The 19,757-nt window shown below is 38.9% G+C and overlaps 1 protein-coding gene across 2 annotated transcripts; it reads right to left on the reverse strand.

The window, feature by feature from the left end:
- Positions 1 to 97: 97 nt before the first annotated feature.
- On the reverse strand, positions 98 to 19,449 carry prss59 (serine protease 59, putative). Of its 2 annotated transcripts, XM_072690671.1 has the most exons (10): positions 19,168 to 19,252; positions 18,633 to 18,737; positions 17,302 to 17,483; positions 15,089 to 15,321; positions 12,648 to 12,783; positions 8,561 to 8,675; positions 7,076 to 7,277; positions 5,796 to 5,886; positions 3,608 to 3,807; positions 98 to 647 (listed from the first exon to the last, which is right to left on the reverse strand). In XM_072690671.1, exons 3-10 carry the CDS (start codon positions 17,430 to 17,432, stop codon positions 535 to 537), a joined length of 1,221 nt encoding a protein of 406 aa, XP_072546772.1. In that variant the 5' UTR covers positions 17,433 to 17,483; positions 18,633 to 18,737; positions 19,168 to 19,252; the 3' UTR covers positions 98 to 534. The 2 variants fall into 2 exon arrangements, with proteins under 2 accessions (XP_072546772.1, XP_072546771.1); XM_072690670.1 differs by lacking the exon at positions 18,633 to 18,737 and having other exon boundaries at positions 19,168 to 19,449.
- Between the last annotated feature and the right edge of the window lie 308 nt (positions 19,450 to 19,757).

The following is a 19,757-nucleotide window of genomic DNA, read 5'->3' on the forward strand; positions in this document are numbered from 1 at the left end:
GTATTGGCATGGATGTGTCATCTAATAGTGATATTAAAATGAGGTAATCTCTTTATTTCTTTACTTCCAAATATTAAAATGTTCAAAGATGCATTCATACAATTCAAAAACCTTTATTTTCTGTTGACAGAATGCAGTGCGCCAAATCAACTTTAATACATTGCCAGTCAGTACACTGATGTATAGCATAGGGCAACTACAACCCTGGAAGGCCACAGTGCAGCATAGGTTGCTATTTCCCTGCTCAACCACACCTACAAAACCTGATCATTTTCCTGGCAGAGGTAATTTAGGTGTGTTGGAGCAAGGCAATCACCAAGCCGTTCTGGCCTACAGCCCTCTTGGACTGGAACTGCTCATCCCTGATATAGATCAATATTTATATATATCTAAAAAAAATCCATGTACTTTATTCAGCATTAAAACAAGTATTTCGTGAATGCAACATCAAAGCAGCCTTTTCTGCGTATATTATTGCTAAATCACAACTGTCATTCAATGCAGCTGCCAGATTTGATTGGTTGCCATGGCTGTTCAACACTCCTTCAGCCACTTCTGAAGCAGAAGGAAGATCTGATCCCGTGCTTGTGTCAACTGAGGGAGGTCCTCTGCACGGGCCGGGTACATGTTAGCACAGTGAGCTGTACCTGAAAGAAAGAAAGAAAGAAAGAAAGAAAGAAAGAAAGAAAGAAAGAAAGAAAGAGAGAGAGAGAGAGAGAGAGAGAGAGAGAGAGAGAGAGAGAAAGAGAGAAAGAGATAGAGAGATCGATCATTGGACGTTGTGTTACCACAGGGACAGCTGTGGTAAAAGTACAATTGAGTGAACACAGCTTTGCAAAAGTGTAGCACAGAGTTAAGCACATTTTTATACATTCATTGTCAACTTGCACTGGCCAAAAGTCCTGTACATAGGCAAACAGCAAACATTAGCTCTGTCAGTAGCAAACATTAGCTCCGTCAGTAGAAACGTCTAGCCATTCAGTGCAGCACTATACTCACAATATACGAACTGTAATTTAATTTATTTAAAATAAATAATTCTAACCTATACTATCGATCTAGTCCAAATGCAATCTGCCCCTCAAACTGGGTGTTCCTTTTGCTAAAATATTGTATATTAAAAGTATGCTAAATATTCCAGTCCATTTTTTAGTTTTGGCCATGGACTGAACCCTGTATGTGCTCTGTACACTGCGTAAATAGCTCTGGATGAATTGACTAATAGAAATGATCTAAAGTTGCTTTTAGAAACTCTTATTTTACACTGACTTTCATTTCAACATTTTTGCCTTCTTACCACCATGGAGATACATGTTGTTTTATTGGACATTGACGATATGCTAGATTATCACTTTTCTGCAACATTCTTAGCAGTGCGATGCCGGCATTTTCAAAATCTTTCAATTACCTTTACACTGGTTTTTACCTGACGTAACAAACCTGATATGATTTGAAAAAGTTAGTAATTACATGACTAAATATAGAGTGATTGCTAGCACTAGGATTACATTAGAGATGGAGTGAGCGTTGTTCAGAACAGTAGATTTAAGAAATTTAATTGGACTTTAATATTGTAATGCACTGGTTTACAGTTACATTTCTTTAACACATAACCAATAATCATCTGTAACAGACTATAATCTTAAAGTAACCCTCCCAACCCTCGTATGGTCTTGTACACCTAGCTTGTTCCTAAGTGGAATTCACACAGTATTTAAGGATCTTGCCTGCAATCAACTGCTGCTTTTCTGTAGCTGTGATGCTTGTTGGTGGGGTTTCGTGTTAAAACATGCTTCAAGCATGCAGTCACTTTTAAGTGGTCAGTGGCATACAAAGGCTCTCCCTTACAGAGATGTTTTACACAGATAGACCTGGAAAGATCTTCTCTGGGTCTAGTGTTCTCTCTCTCTCACTCTGTCTCCATCTGCCTGATGGTACTGCGTGTGAATGAACTGTGCTCTGAATGAATCGCTCACAACTATTCTTTGGCCATTAAGGATCCCCTAAACTGATTTCAGAACACTAAGCAATGTTCCATTCAAGTGAGATGAAAGTGCTGCCTGTTTTATAAAACATTTTTTATGGCAATGCATCAGACAGTCATAACAGAGGACTGCAAGGATGAGCCGCAATTCAGACTAAACATTTAGAGGAGCCCAAATCTTCACAGGTAGCATGTCTTTTAAACAGGTTATAAAGATCTAGGCTTTACCCATGAGTCCTAGCAGCTTTCTAGTAAAAGTATGAGTTTTTGAAGCATCTTCTGAAGGTTTCTTATTCACATTTTTCTTCTCAGATGCAGCAGATAATCATTTAATCTGCTGATATACAACTTTTGCCATCGTCAAGTTTTTCAATGAGTGTACAGCATATATAGACCAAGTTGAAATATTCATGGGACGAGTCGGTGTAAAAATATAGAAGTGTTACATTTAAATTAGGCATGGCACAACAAATCATCTTCCAATTCAATCTTCATGAAATGCTGTCAATAATTCATTGTGAGTGCTTCAAAATGAATTTGAATACAATCTAATAAACATTATAAAAAAAATTTCTTCACCTGTTTTTGCATGACAGTGACATTATGCTATAAAATGCTATAATTTCATTTTTCAGTGTCAGGTTAACAGAATATATGACACAGAAGCCTAAACAACTAAATATATTAAATCTATCAGTATTTAAATTTGTCCATGCTTTACTTCTGTGCACCCAACTACCATTTTAGCTCCTCCATCCCTCATATTTTATAGCTCTGCCCACCCAAAGAAAGATATTAGGTTATCCATACATTAGTATTACACTACCACTCCGAAACTTACCTGGTCTGCAAATGCATTTAAAAAAAAAAAAAAAAGGTGTGTCTGAAAGGAGGTAAAACTGATCCAGGAGGAAATGCTAAAAACGATTAAAACAGCAGAAAGTGACTTCCCTTTAAAAATTTGGAATCTGCAATAAAGGTAAAAGGTTGATGCACCAACAATAAAGATGAGATTATATTTAGGGTTTAATGTGTCTGTTTAATTATTGTCAAATATTGTTATTTATAGTAATATTGTTAAATGTTTCATTTTTGTATCAGCATTTCTAGCAGTATTGCTACTTATACAGTTTACATTATTGGTAGTTATGTGAACTGTAGGTAACTTAAAGTTAATTTTACTTTTTTAAAACATGCTCTAGGGCAGGATATGCTGCAGTATATGCATAAAACTCTGATGTAGCTCAACAATCTGTCTCTGGTCTCTAACCCTCCCCCAGGAGAGCTGCTGTTTTGCAGGTTTCAACCCAACACATCCCACTCAGCCCATAAAGGACTACTGAAGGCAGTAATTAGTTGGATGAGGTGGGGTGAATAAGAGTTCAATCCAAAAGCTGTGAGATGGTAGATCTCCAGGAGCAGGGTTGCATGGACATGCATCAATATTTTAACAAACATAGTTGAAGCAGTGCAAATAAAAGCTTCATTTAGGTTTTAAAAACATGCTCAATTTTGTCAGTTACACGTATAAGCAGCATCAGCCCACACATTAACTCTGCTTCGCTGATGTAAATGTAAAACAACTGGCATTAATAACAGGCAACAGAATTTGTGGCTTCTGACCTTTGATAAATACTGCTGGGAGGTCATCGGTAATGTTACTAATCACTCCAAGGGCATGCCAGGGGTCAATGGAACCGTTTGGAAAGACGATGCGCGTTGATCTGATGTCATATCCCCCATACTCTTCATTGGTTTGCTGCACGGCATCTGCCACTGATGCATTCAGGTTGTAGATATCTTTACACTGCTGCAAGTGATAACTACAAAGAGAGAGAGTGATAATTAGAAAACCTACATCCAGATTACAGTGGGGATGGGTTTTAAAAGAGATAACCGGTAACAGAAATGAGGGAATGCACAAAATCAGGAAACTACTACACAAGTGGTATTTCAGCTTGCTGTTGCTTGAACACCATCCCCACCATGAAGCATGATAGTGGCAGCATCAGTTGAACTCCTTCAGAGTAGTCATAGGTGTCTTGGTGGCCTCCCTCACTCAGCGTGAGGACGGCCTGCTCTAGACAGATTTACTCATGTGCTACATTCCTTCCATTTCTGATGGACCCAACATTTTTTTTTTGTATCAATCTCCTGACTTATACTTCTTAGTTACCTTTACTCTGAGCTGTGTGGAGGGTTCTTTTGTCTTCATGGTGTATCTGCAGCCAGGAATACTGATTAACCAGTGACTGGTCCTTCCAGACTGGTGTCATTATACACCATTTCACTAACTGTACTAGCACCAATGGCCTGGACCTCGGTTGAATTAGGGAGTGAAGATTTATGCAAGGACTTATTTTTTATTATATATATTTATATTACTGACATTACTTTATAGAAGGTTTTTTTATGAAACTTGGCAAAAAGCCAAATAATATTAACCATAATTCCATTTATAAAATCCTAAAAGTGAATACTTTTTATTGGTACTGAAGTAATACACAGTTGGGATGTACACTCCGAGCATTGGCAGCACTGACCTCAGAATTGTCTGATCTGTTGTTCATTACCTTTGTGTATTGTATGACTTTGGAATTAACATCACTACATCTACTGGATAGTGTGGGAAGAAAAGGGAATATTACTAATCCAAATCCAGAACTATCCATACGCTGGTCTTATAAAAGCCTCTGCTTCTGCACAACGGTATCCATGAATGCAGGAGAAGTTCTCACGATTCTACATTTACATTTATGGCATTTAGCAGACACTCTTATCCAGAGCGACTTACAGGGTTACTCGTATTACAGAGGTGGGACAATGTAGTGTTAGGAGTCTTGCCCAAGGACTCTTATTGGTGTAGCGCAGCACAGTCACCCAGACCGGGAATCGAACCCCAGTCTCCCACATGGTGTGGTAGCTCAGTGGCAGGTAGTGGTATTATCTGTTGCGCCACACCAATCATTCTGTGAGCTGGCATTGTGACCAATCAACTGATTGCACCAATTAAAAAACATAAAACTAACAGAAGCGAGACATCACATGAAATACGCATACTCGCTGACCACTGGTGCACTTTGTAGGCTTCTACCACCTCCATCAACTGAAAGAGCCATCATAGGACCAGCACTATCAGATATCACTTGGGTGCTGGACCGTTTTCAGCACAGCAGTGACACTGACATGGTAGTGGCATGTTAGTTTGTGTGTGTGCGTGTGTGACACTAGGATGAGTGTCTCAGGTACGACAGCATTGCGGAACTTTTTAAACACTGTGTACATTGTGGTTACACGTTGTAGGTGTACACTTAGAGACCATAGTCTGCTTTTTTCAGTGCACAACTAGTGTGTCATCCCTTAGCCAATCATTGGAGGTCAGTTTGTGAATACAGCACTGTTGTCTGGACATATTTGGTTGGTGGAATATTCTTGACTCAAACACTAACACTAAAGTGTTTAAAAACTCACATTGCTGGGCCTCACACACACACACACACCTACAATCACTGCTGTGCTAAAAACACAGTCAATAATGTGAATTGGATAGTATGTGCATGTCTTTTTATACATATACATTTTGACCTATAACCCCCACCCCCCCACACAAAATAAATAAATAAACAAACAAATAAATAAATAAAATCACCCACACCCAAATTTATTGTAGTTCACACAATATTCAAATTCTCCACACAGGTGACGGACAGACCCGGACTCCAGTTTCACAATTTTACTAAGTCTCTCGATCTCTCTCAGACTCTACTAACAAACAAACTGCAGCAACACATACACTTACAATTATACTTACATTAGAGGGAATCCTCCAAATGGTTGGTTTGGTGAATCTGTGCTCTGATAGAACCCAAATTCAGCACAGGTCTGATACACCCACTGCCTGCCTACATGCATCACACACAAGGATATATAAACATACATCATCAGTAACATTAATCATGGATCAGTGGTACTGAAAGAAGGTGTGCCAAGATCTCATCAAACCATCTTCTGCTGGGAGTACAAAAGCAGGGAGCATCATACTCTCACACAACAACAACACTAATGGTTGGTGTAATGGGGTGTAACAGTGTATTCCTACTAAACCATTTGAGATAAGCTGTGAACAAAGATTCATAAAATTTGATTTTACAAGTGTGAGTTCCAGTCGGATCCATTTGCTTAGGTCTGCTGTCTCCCCCTACAGCCAGGAAGTGCAATTTGCACTTTGAGCCACCCCTAAAGGACATGCTTAATGCATACATTTCTGGGCGAGCTGAGAGATTCAGAACGGTCACTGAAAATGAAAGAAGCATGTGGACTGAGGCAGTAGAGAAATATCACAGTAGTTTACAACATGACCGTTACAACACAGTGTTAGGCAGTTCTCATGAGCGTTATTTTGCCCATGCCACCAGAGTTACATAGTGCAGTAGTAGATGTCCGGCGTGAAGTAAAGTGAAGGAATGGCTATAAAAAGCCTCTTTCAGACACACACAGTAACCCAGAATGTATCCACACATTAGTCGAAGGGCTTGTATGTGTGAGCACAAATGTTCAGATCAGTTGTACGGGACATTACCACAACTTTATCCAGCCAGCCCCCTAGTACAAAAGCCGGGCATGGAAACTCTGGCTGTACGCTATGAGTAAAAGTGTTATGTTAAAATTGTGAAACCGACTATAGAGACGCTATTCTCCCTATAAGTCAGTGGAGCAACAAACAGTTTGAATCTGTTGTTTTAAAAGGTACAAATACTACACTAATGTTCTTCAGTTTGAAACTGTGGACTCTTTAGGTGCTTTGTGGAACCTTTTTATAAAAAAAAAAAAACATTTCTTGAAGGTTCCACAAAGCACCTAAACATTTGACATTAAATGTGTGACTGGTGCGCACACACACACACACACACACACACACACACACACCTTTTGTGCACTACTTTTAAAAGCTGAAATAAAATAAGATAATCCTTTATTAGTCCTACAGTGGGGAAATCAATGATCAATCAATCTCAAATACTGACCCACCACAGATACTGGGATGCATCAGATAGAATATGCTGCATTTGAATCAGAACAAAAGATACACACCGTAAAGGACTCCAGCTCCAATCCAGCTAGTGTTGCTCATATACTGGACGTAATGGGAATACTGAGAATCAGTGCAGGACTGTGAGAAGGTGTTCTGAAGCAGACGTGCAACGGCTGCATAACGATCGTAAGGCTCACCCAGCGTCGAGTCCAACATCACATCGCACAGCACCTTTATAGTGACATTAGTGCCCACAACGCCCTGCCACACACACACACACACACACACAGGAGATATTACAGGTTAAATACCTTTCTGATTTTTACACTGCTACATACAAAGTTAACACTTTTGGTGGAACATTATGCTGCCTGTGTGTGTGGGGTTGTGTTTGGGGGGGGTACCTGCAGTAACTGAATCTGGCAGGCCCAGAAGTCTTTATCCTTCTCTTTCACTGCAGCTTATTTGTAATTTGATTCATAGGTTCCCAAAGTATATACCCTGCACCCTCTCTCCAGCCACACACACACAGTCCCTCTGTTACACACTCCTCTCGTCTGTACCTCTCTTGCGCCAACTTACCCTCACATATGTTAATATTAAAGCCAACGAAGAACGCCATTCACAAACTGCTTAACTGAAATTACCCCCCAAGTTCTATTAAACTGGAAAACAAAAGATACATTTACATGACACATTTAAGATGTAGATATGAAAGCTAATTAGTAAAAGTTCATCAGCAATATTTTGCTTTGATCAAATAAACCCTCTCAAGATATGAGAACGTTTATTTATCTAATGGTTACACAAATGATGTAAAAGGTTCTGGGACTCTGCTAAACCGCAGTGAGTTTAGACACAGTGGTGAATCTTCTGAGAAGTGGCCAGCCTTCCAAAATTCCTCATAGAGCCAGTGACGACTCATTCAGGAAGTCAGAAAAGAACCCAGACCAACATCGAAGAAAGTGCAGGCTGTGCTCGCTCAGATAAGGCCAGTGTTCATGATTCCACCTTTAGAAAGGGAAACGAGGTGCCCATGAATCACTGATAACCAAGTGAAAAACACAAGGACTGATCTCACATTTTCCAAACTATTTGGAAAAACTCCAAGCCTTCTGGAATAATGTTCTGTGGACTGATGAGTCAGAACGTTTTGGAAGACGCTACAAATGGTGTAAAGCAAAAACAGCCGTACACAATGAGAACGACTCTTTCCAACACTCGGACATGGTGGTCCAGAAAATTAATGTCAGGTTATCAGTCCCAATCACTAAAAGGAGGTCTACCCATGAATAATAACTGAAAACAAAGACAATGAAGACTTTGATGTGGCCTAGTCATGAGTTAAACACTTGAACACCATTAAGATCCTCTGGCAGGACCGATCACAGGCATTCATGTTTAAAGGGTGTAGAGTGCGTTACCCCATTTTCCCAACACAGCAGGAATGGTTCTGGGAGCAATAACTAACCTGTCACTCATCCAGTCAGCGATCCACTTAAAATCCATTAAAAGAAGAAGAAGAAGAAAGAAGATGTACACACCTCAAAGGCTCTATTGTCCTCGTTATATTGCACAACATCCATGAAGTTTCCAGCCAGAGTCTCCAACAGATAAGCAGAGTCCATATCTGATTGAATATCCAGCTTGGAGCACAGTCTGAGGAAGACAGAGAGAGACATCCGTGCCTTATAATTATTTAACCTAGAACAGTAGTGTCACAAAAATGACAAGAACTTGTCCCTCATTTCATGGAAAAAAAACAATAATAAAAATAGGTTTGTCTTGAATCCCATGCAAACAAATACTTCACACCTTAAAGATGTTGGGAGGAAATTGTAAAATAGTAAACACTGTAATGAGTAAAAGTGCTGGATAGACGTATCTCTACAAATACTGATGCCATTTTATATTACTCAAGTCTGTGATGCTTAGGGGTGCACAGTGAGAAAAATAAAAAGTAGTAATAACACTGTCTGTTGAAACATATTCAGTGCTTGTCAGAGAACCTGAGGGTGAGGTGTATTTGACTGGTTAGTAATAAGCCTTAGTGAGCCAACAAGACACAGCTGAAGCTACTACATCATAACATTTACAGAAGCAATACACTTCAACACTACACTACTCTGACATCAAACAATAACAAGTGTTCAACTCTCTTTCACCAAAAAGGTAAAGACACAACCGTACAACTGTTTATAAGTCAATATAGTCCATATTTCCTATTAAACAAACCAATTTGGTTGCTGTTAAATGTATACACTATTCAAATGTAGTTCTGCACATCTGCAAAAGTTTGAAATAATAATAATAAAAAATGTCCCAAAAAATGTCACTCAAAAATAAAACAAGCTAATACATTTAATGAATGTATTTAAAATGTAATTTGTTTAATATCCAGAAAGCCTCGAATTTCAAGAGTTGTGATCAAAATCTCAAGGTGAGATAAATGATTCTAAATAGATCATTTTACAAATTTGTTCCAAATTTTTTGTTAAAAAAAAGGGAAAAAAGAAAAGAAAAATAAAATAGAGACAAGAGATTCCAAACATCTGAACAGCAGTTATGTTAGAAGCCCTCTAGAGGCCTCAATGAAGAACACAATAAGACAGCGAAGAGGCTGAAGAGAGAAATCAGAACAACATTTGAATTTTTATTTTGACCAAGTGGATATTCTGCTTTCATTGTGTGAATCCACTTACTCTCACTCTATCACACTTCAGTCACTGTTTGTGTGCTGTCAAGACTGAAGAACAGCACCATGTGAAAGCACAACAGTCTGATGACGCTACATGATTAGCACCTTGAAAGGTTATTGCAACTGGACACTAAGAATTAAGCTGAGATATGTTTGTTAATCCAGATCTATTGAGTTTGCCTGTGTATTAAAATATGTTTATTTAAAAAAATACTGTTTTATTCTATTCTTATAGCGTCACTTTTTAACACAGGAGAAATGGGTGTTGAATAGCTGTTCCTCATAAATACATATAATGCTGTGCTTTTTGCTCCCCAGGATCTCTCTTATGCATTATTAGACGTTTGTTTAAGGTGTAGTCAGTCAGTTATTTAGTGTCCTGTCATTCAGACAGGGGGCAAAATACTGTTCTTTAAAAAAACAGAAATAACGGGGTAATTATTTACCCCCAGAACAACACTGGTCCGACTACAAGACTTTTAAAATGCATTAATTATTGGTGGAAGGGGTACATTTAACGTTTGTGTGAGGAGCTTTTTGTTGTCTCCAAGTGCAGGTGTAATACTGCACTGCACATTCGAGCATGAATGGCATTCAAAGATCTGCAGATATGGAGAAACCTTAACACACACCAAAACAGTACATGATACCTGGGCAGTCACAGTCCAGTGGCTGGAACTGGTCTGCTCCCACATAATTTGCCCAAAACACACAGATGCACATATTTCCTAAACGTAAATCTCCCTTCTGCGCATGTTTGGGACAATTTTTTCTTGATATGTTCAAATCAAACCAATCAGATGTGATTAAAAGGACATTCCAGACATTAATGTAAGGGTATTTACATACATTTCAGTATGTTGGAATTACAACACTTTTTATACACACACACTCCCTAATGTTTGGGATATTTGGCTTCACAGGTGTTTATAATTACTCAGGTGCTTCATTAGTGCAGGTATAAGATACCCAGGCTTGCTTCTAAGCTTTCAAACACCTTCGGAGTTTATGATGCTGAAGACTTTATGATGCTGAAGAACAAGAATAAAACCATTAGAGACATCAGCCAACATTGCTAAACTCGACTGTGTGGAATATCATTAAAAAGAAAGAACGCACTGGTGAGCTCATTATTCACAAAGGGACTAGCAAGCCAAAGAACACTTTTACCGCTGGTGGCAGAAGATTATACTCACTATAGTATAGACAAATACTCAATTATCTGGGTGTGCATCTGTCATAGACTACAATCAGAGGATGCAGAAGACTTTATGAACAGTAATATAGAGGCTAAGCAGAATGGCCAGATGTATAAAAGAATACTTACGAGTCTGCAGAATTCTGGGGGGATGTTATGGCTTGGACATGTATGGCTACCACATGTATTGGTGCACTTATCCTAATTGATGATGTAACTGCTAAAGGCAGTAGCACAATGTTTTCTGAGGCGTACAGGAACAGCAGCTCTGCTCTAGTTCCAGGCCTCATTGGGATCATTATCTTGCTGCAGGATGAAGTGCCGCCAAAACATACAGCTAATGCAACACAGGTGTTTTTCAAAGTAACTTGCGCATGTGCACCAAAGTCTGGAATGTGTACTTTAATCATGTCTGATGGGTTTGATTTGAATCTGTGGAGCAGAGGGGCATATCAAGCATGGAAGAATAAGCAAGGATGTCTTCTAATATGGTATGAAACTGCAGCTATTTGCAGATACAAGGTTCAGACAGACATGGCATGTATCCTATAGTACATGTAAGCGTCAAATTCCTATTAAGGTCAATCAATTGCCATACTGTGGTATGTTATACAATGCTAGGGATGTCCTGATCCAATTTTCTCATCCCCTGATTCGATCAGAGTACTTCATTAATGAGTATCGGCTGATAATAATCTGAGCATTAACCGTACAAACCGTACAATTCAGGGAAATAGTTTGCTAATTAATACTACAGTAAATTATGTTATAAAATAGTCAAGTCAAATATATTTGTATAAGCACTTTTTACAACTGTTGTTACAAAGCAGCTTTAAATAATCAGTCATTATTACAAGACAAAAAAAAAGGCTATAAACAAAGAGTTTAAGAGTTTAACATGGATTGTAACTGATCTCCTGCACACTGGTGATCTGTCGACCTGCTACTTTAAAATGCTGTTTAAAAGCAGTCTCATCAAATATTTTATTTTAAAAATGTGTACATAATACAAACTCTGGAGGCTCTGATGGCTCTTGTGAAATGCTAATCTGACATGTCAGATTAGTGTCATGTATACACTATGGCTGAGTCTCCCTATGACAATCATTATGAAGCGCACAACATGAGTCATAGAAATGTGGCTTCTCCACCCAAATGGTGAACTAAATTACACATGAAGTCATTTAGCCAGCATCTGAATATACACTCCCAGAGCACTTTATTAGAAGCACTATATGAATAGTGGGTAAGGCCTCCCTCTGCTCTTAAAACAGCTTCAGTTCATTGTGGCATGGTGTCCAAACATGGAAAGGCTGTGGTCCATTGTAATCATGTAATGGATTCAGAAATTTCTTGAAACATTCATGCTGTGAATCTCCCGTTCCACCACATCCCAAATGTGTTCTACTTGATTCAGATCCAGAGAATAGGAAAAGCATAGAAGAGCATTTTTAGGTTCATGAAACCAGTTTGAGACGACTTTGGCGACACAATAAATCATTACGCATAAATTTTGGACATGAAAGGAGACACCGGGTCTGTGGCACCTCTACCAGCCTGGACTGACCGGCTGGGTCCATAGATTTATACTGCTGCTGCCACTACTCAACTATCTGTTTGCCTTTGCACGTAAAATAGAATATTCACATTTGTTGATATTGCCACTCAATAGTAAATAACCTTGGGAATGGGAGAGGTGCTACATTATTATTAGTATTAGTATTCTGCATGTTACCTGAAGTCTTTAGTGATGCTGTCGTAGGTCTTTGGGTCTTTTAGTCGAGCTATCAGTGTGTCCGATGCATTCTTCACCAGTACAGGGCACTCAGGGTTCTCTGCTGCCAAAGACTTCTGCACCACTTCCAGATACTCTGCAGCAATATAGGTCCATATTATTCTGAGGCACTGTATATCAATTTGCAGTCGGTCTGAACTTGTAGCAGCTACATCTACATACAAACAGCCTCCTTTCCCATTAAAAGAAATTCATAGGATTCATGCACCGGGGAAACAAGAAAACAATGCAAGACCAATGTTAATTAAGGTTTAAACATACAATAATATTTAAATTGCTCATCTTACTGGTGAGATGAAAGAGACGCGCAAACTCAAACATGGAGCGCTGTACTATACTTTGACCACCGAATCGGAAAGGCTGAGCATGGTGTTTGCCACATAGACACAGCACTACCACAACTAACTAACAGGAAGATAAAGGGACAGTTGTTCATCTTCACATTTAAGCTGTAATTACTTTATTTTCCTGGAAAGTGGCTCTCCAGAAACGTTTTCTCTGGGAAAAGTCTGACGCCAAAGATACATATTAGTTTTTGCCCCAGGGCAGTCGGGCTGGCAGGCAGGAGGGAAGGCAGAAAGAAAGAAAGAAAGAAAGAAAACAAAACACACACACACACACATGCGCGCGCTAAAACTAGAGAATAAACACAGGAAATTTTATGGGCCAGTCTTACCTGCCAAGCTAAACAGAAACAGTACACTACAAAGACAAAGGAACATGCAAAGAACATCTGAAACAAGGTTATTAAATACACAAGTCAGGGCAAGGATCTAAGAACAAAAAGGTCCATTAATAATGCCCATGTTCTGAATGTGGGTACCTAGGCAAGGGGAGTAACTGTGTTTCAGCATTGGCAATACAATTTAGTCCAAAATGAGCTTAATCCATGATGTGGGAAACCGGTCTAGCCTGCATTGAGTCGCAACCATAACACATCGATGGGTCTGTTACCAAGGATGAGATATGGAGAGTAAACTGATCCACCGATTTCTACACTGTACCACTAAAGTTTCACTAGTCATATTAATTGTTTTTATTTTACCAATATTTTAATAATACGGTTCTGAGATAAGAAAATATTTTTAGATGTGTTATTCATTGTTTTATAATTTGGTATGTAAAAATATGAGCAATTAAGCAATAATACACAAGCGGGAATGCTAGAATGTGAGATATTGGCACTATGGTACTATGGTCGTAGATCAGTAGACTAGTGCCAACCTCTCACAATATATTGCATGAGCCTCAAGGGTATTATTGCTAAAATAGAAAAATAATAAAAGAAGTATATAAAACTATTTGTCTGTCGTTTGTTTATCAACAGCCAAAGCATTACAGTTACAGGTTCTTATTATTAACTCCACGGATCCCTTGTTTCGTATTCGCCCGCACTGTATTCAACTTATCCGTTCAGATTGGCTGATCTAATTCTGTGTCTGAAACCGTGAATGTACCCTACCTAACAACCAACCAACCTACCTATCTATCTATCTAGCAACATTTCTAATGAATATTGCTTTTTTTTTTTTAAACCCACAGTGTGGGATGCAGTGTAAATAACAGTGTGAAATCTCCAGCATTTACCATTTGTTTCATTTTATTTCATTTGTGATACTATAGTAACAAAATAAATGTAGCAAAGTGAATAATGTCAAATATGTTGGCAGTCTTTTACTCGTATAATCCTATACAAATGCACTGTTGCAAAGCATCTACATTCTGGATGCTCTACTACTTTTTAGTTGTGAAATCGTCCAAAGCAATGGACCTCATTCTGGTCATATCTTTACGACAAATGATGTAATTTTAAAGGTAAACAGAAGTTTCTGTCCAACACAAACCACTTGTGATCAGTCTAACCCTGTCTCTAAATTACATCCTCAATAGTTTCCACGGACACAGGTAAGTGCACAGGTTTAACACAACACCACACAACTCCATACTCCCACTTCCACCCACTTAACCAAAAGGTTTAAAAGACCATCATCTTTAAATGAAATACAGTTTCAAATTGTGATAGTAATGTGTAAAGTGAAAGTAGTAATAATGAAGTAATGTGAAATTGTGTGTGTTGGAACTCAAAACAATGCCAGTGTACGTTTTATAAGTGAAGACCTTAGTGTCCCAATAAAAGTCCAGCCCCTAAAGTCTAATTCCTATTCACAATCAATCCCTGTCTTTCTTGCGAAAAGTAAGGTGAACTAAAACGGTACTCTGTGCAGGTGAGTGTCAAAGTGTCCTACATGCATGATAAATACTTGATTCCACATTGTAACACAATAAAACGTGAGGAATTAATAGATTTTCCACTGTTGGGAACTTGTGTGCGGTAGAGTTAGATGTAGAAATGTACTGTACAGCTAATTGTCTGCATTTACCTGGGAAGTTCACTGTAGCATAGACAGGTGCGCTGGTAGCGATAGAAGCATGGACAAGGTGAGGGTATTTGAGTCGGAACCAAGCAGCAAGAGAGCCCGGGTAGGAGCCTCCAAATGCAACCCATTTGCTACTGGTAAGCCCACGTGATTCTGCGGTAACCGTGCGAAAGTGGGCGAGGTCAGCCAGCGCTTGCCGACTGCTTAGGAAACGCAGACCTTCCAGGCTCAAATCCCTAGGTAGGATAAAGATCACAGACATCAGATTCTCCAGCCTGAAGTGAAGCACAGTCTTATTACCGTATTTAATAAATAATAGAATCTAGGGGCATTTGATATTCATTTGAACAATGCAGATAAAACTGAAGAAATGTCTGTAAAACGTTCTTTGGTTTGCATCAACCATGCGTTCTGTTACTGTGCCCAAATAATTCAAATTTGGGTTCATCTGTTCAAAGCACATTGTTCCAGAAGTCCTGGTTTTTGCTTAAGACTTCTATAGTCTCTTTCTGATGCTGTACTTTAACATCAACAGTGGCAAGATCTATCTGTATGTCCAATGATGACATTTTTGGATTATTAGAGACCCCTTTACACACCTTGCGATCTGCCCTTAGGCTAAACTTGCTAGGACGGTCTGACCTGGCCATATTAGCAGTTAAATGTTCTCCACTTGTAAATTAATTCCTGGACAGATATTTTTAAATCCCTTCCCAGACTCCAATGCAACTACAACCTTCTTTCTGAAGGCCTCGGAGAGCTCTCTGGATATCTTTCACAATGATACCCCACTTACTGTGGTGTATCATTGTACTTAAGTGCTGAACCTGATTCTAGGCAATTTACTTGTGAGGGTGTCCAAACCTTCTCCTTACTACAAATTTGCATTTGTATGAATTACATTTTACTAATGACTCATAAGCCATTTCTTCAGTTTTATATGTTTAGTTACATATTACCTCAATCTCCCAATACTTTTCAAATAAAGATCAAATGTCCATCCCAATGATACATTTTTTGTTAAAGGCCTCTTTAAATTAAGATTAAGCATTGTGGACAACTGTTATTTCTTGCTCCTGGGCTCCCCCTACAGCTGTGTCGTGTAATTCACGCTTTAAGCCAACAGGGACATGTTTTTCTGAAGTTTTTATTCAGTTATCGCAAGCATCTTCCTGCCCTCCTCACCAAATTAACATAGTGCAGTAGCAGATGTGCCAGATACCTCCGATGGCTGAGACTCACACAACAAGGCCAGATCTTACAGTCTCAGACGACCTTTCAAATCTCAAGGATTGCAAAGAACTATTAAGCCTAGTTCTGGACTACAAAGCATTCTAAATGGAGATTCTCCACTAGAACTGGGCAATATGATGATATTTATCATATTGTGACAAATTTTGTTATTGTTATAACAATATGCTTTTCTAAGCATATTGAGGATACCGTTGGTGCTTAATAAACACTGATCTGCCTGGCTAGCATTGTGTAGAGTGATGAAGGCCACTAAGGGACTGAATCAGTGCTCAGATGTCTGCACCACCAAACCTATGTATGTGTGTGTGTGCGTGCGTGTGTATATATATATATATATATATATATATATATATATATATATATATATATATATACATACATACATACACACACACACGACAAATACAACTGGTTATGCAGTTCTTGTGAGAGGTCCCCCTATTTCAGGTCATCAACTTTTTGATATGTTGGTTTGGGAAATGCTCAGGTGTTTATCACCCGTGTGGAGTTTGTCCACTGATGTGCAGGGCAGTAGGTCCTCCAGGGTTGGGAACTACTGCTCTAATAAACTGAAAATAGAAACCATAGGCCACATTTCCAGCCACTGCTTAGTTTTGCTGTTTCAAAAAATGTATGTCATATTCTGTCTGTCAGTACAATTCCTTTATAAAGGTTTACATGTCATTTTTCTTTTTTTAGGAGTTTTGAGACATATGTATACACAGAATAACAGTTTAACATAATCAAAGTGTAAAATAATATGGTATTTGATCATGACAATGAGAAAATGTGATAGATGTGCAGGAGGCATTCTATGGTCAGACAAATCTTGCGAGTTTCATTAAGTTTACATAATTCTGAGGCACTTCTATTATACAAGACCTTACAACCAAGTAGCCTACTATTAAAGATAACTACAATACCCTATTCATAAAAGGTCACTGTAAATGTTAGCTACTTACTCCGTTGGGTGACTTTTGCCATAAAATCGGTGCTCCAGTAAAAGACATAAGGCACCAAACTTCTCTGCATAAGTCAGCCAAGTACCATACTGCATCCAGGCGGGGTTGGCTGGGCCCTCTCCACCAATCATCAGGAACACTGGACCCCCGGGTTTGTAGAAGCGGTCATTTACGAAATACCTCTGCACACACACAGGACAAATGTTCCTAAGAATGTAAGCATTTCCTGGTTTGTAACATGACCAGTAGTAGGTGGCCATATGTTCCTGTTAGCTTCAGTTTTCCAATTAATGTATAAAGTATCAGTTGGCTGTTAAGAGCTAGTTCTAATGCTAATGAAACTCAGCATGGTGCTTAAAGAAAAAGCAGCTACAGGTGAAGACCTTTCTACCCCTGACTGAATGTTCACTTATGACCAGGATCAGTGCACACTAATCAACCTCAAGAAAATGTAACCGTCTCAGCTGTACGGCTAATTTTAAAATGAGTGCCCATGGCTTTAATTAGCAATTCATTTAAAGCTAAATTGTCTTGATTTGATATGGTTATATGCTTGACATGAAGAGTAATACTGAAGTGTTTTCAATGATTCTGATAAAAGCATTCAGTACTGTGATTATTTCCAGTTCTCAACCACCATCACCATTTGTTTAATGTTACACTTGAGGCATCTCAGCACAACAGGCTAACTATAGAGATTTTGCTCCTTGCTTTCTCACCACTGCTGTGAATACAAATCCGTCTTTGCTCTCCCCCCTTTTGGACAGCTATAAATGCAAGCTGAGAGATACTGAACCGGCACTGAGAGGGAAGTAGAATTACAGGATTTTACACAAATACGGTCATAGGTCATCAACTGTTGGATATGTTGGTTTGGGGAATGCTCAGGTGTTATTATTAAGCTCAGGCAAAGTCATATGACTGGTCAGGTGTTTATCACCCGTGTGAAGTTTGTCCACTGACTGTCCCTGATGAAGCCTCCAGACAAATCCCCTTCAGAGGTCTACAGTCAAACTTTAAGCTAAATGCAAAAGCTGTGCACTTCATGACAATGCTTTCAGTAACGTCACTGCCATGCTCTCTGCATAATAGCATAGTACCCTATTTATGTCTACTTTACCTTACGCCTTATATTTGATTTTATTACTGTCTGTAGTTTAATTACATCTATACTTTTAACTTATGTTGTATATTTATATATTGTTTTTCTGTACGTCTTAATAGTAGTGTGCATGGGATCAGCAAAGTAAGACTGTCACTGTAGTGTAGTCCCACACTTCTGGCTCAATACTAAAATTTAAACCCTCATCAGTGTCTGAACAGCGAAGTACCGCTTCCAGGATGGTCTTGGGCTACGTTGCCATGACGAGGGTGAATCTCCAGTGAAAACTGTCCAGGCTTTAATCTGGGTCTGGGGAACTGTGTCCAAATGTTTACTAACACAAACACAAAGACCTCATTATTACAATATCAGTTTTTGAATCAAACAATAATCAATACTAAACTCTTCTAGTTTGTTTAAATGACAAACTGAAAGAACTGACAGCTAGTTGAACTGGGTTTAGTTCAAGATCGAGTAACTTTGAACACTTTTTGTAAGTGGAGTCTAAAGTTATGTTACTGCATATGAGACCCAGTTCAATGTTCCAGCTGGCAGCACTTTCAGTTCCTCACTAGAACAGCAATAAAGGCCAATTCTGCCAATTCTTCAAACATCCCCTGAGGAGGACTGATTAGAGTCTGTGCAGGAGGGAGTTAGCAGCTCAGCAGTAAATGACCTGACAGCACTGTCTCCACTATACAGAACGAGTCTTGGGTTAAGTGACTGGGTCAACTGGGTCTGTGGGAGCAGTTCGTGCTAGCTACCTGTTTCCAAACTCGACTGTCGGCTCCGTTGAAGTGGTCCAACCGCTGAACGAACCAGTTTTCATCCACTGCAGGTTCCGACCTGGAAACAGAGGCACTGCCGAATGTCCGGAACCTGGAGAAACGTGCTTCTCCCGGGACGCAAAGAACACAGGTCCAAATGAAACCTGCTCGAAAAATGGCAAAGAAGTTTTGCAGCACTTTAGACGAAAAAGCCATCTTCCGTTTTTTCCGTCATACTCTGGCATGTGATAAAGCTCTGCTGTGCGATGTCTTATTTCTTCTCCCTACGGCGCCACATTTCAAAATAAAAGCCTCACAGACAAACGCAGTCGTAGTCAGGGCTACTTTAAATGTTGCTGTGATTTTTGAAGATTTTCACTTTTATTCAAATATTGCTATAAATAATAATAACAGTTGCTTTAACTATTATTATTATTGATCTATATTAAAAAAGATATCTATAGTAACTTTTTTAAACAATTGAATCTTTTTTAATGGGGTCATTCGTTTTATTTGCTAGCTGTTCTTTTTTAATCTGTAGTTTTTGTTATCATTGCTTCTTTTTATTTTATTTTTTTAAGGAAATG

The sequence above is a fragment of the Salminus brasiliensis genome, chromosome 11 (genome assembly GCF_030463535.1).
Source record: "Salminus brasiliensis chromosome 11, fSalBra1.hap2, whole genome shotgun sequence".
In the NCBI taxonomy this organism is placed as follows: Eukaryota; Metazoa; Chordata; class Actinopteri; order Characiformes; family Bryconidae; genus Salminus; species Salminus brasiliensis.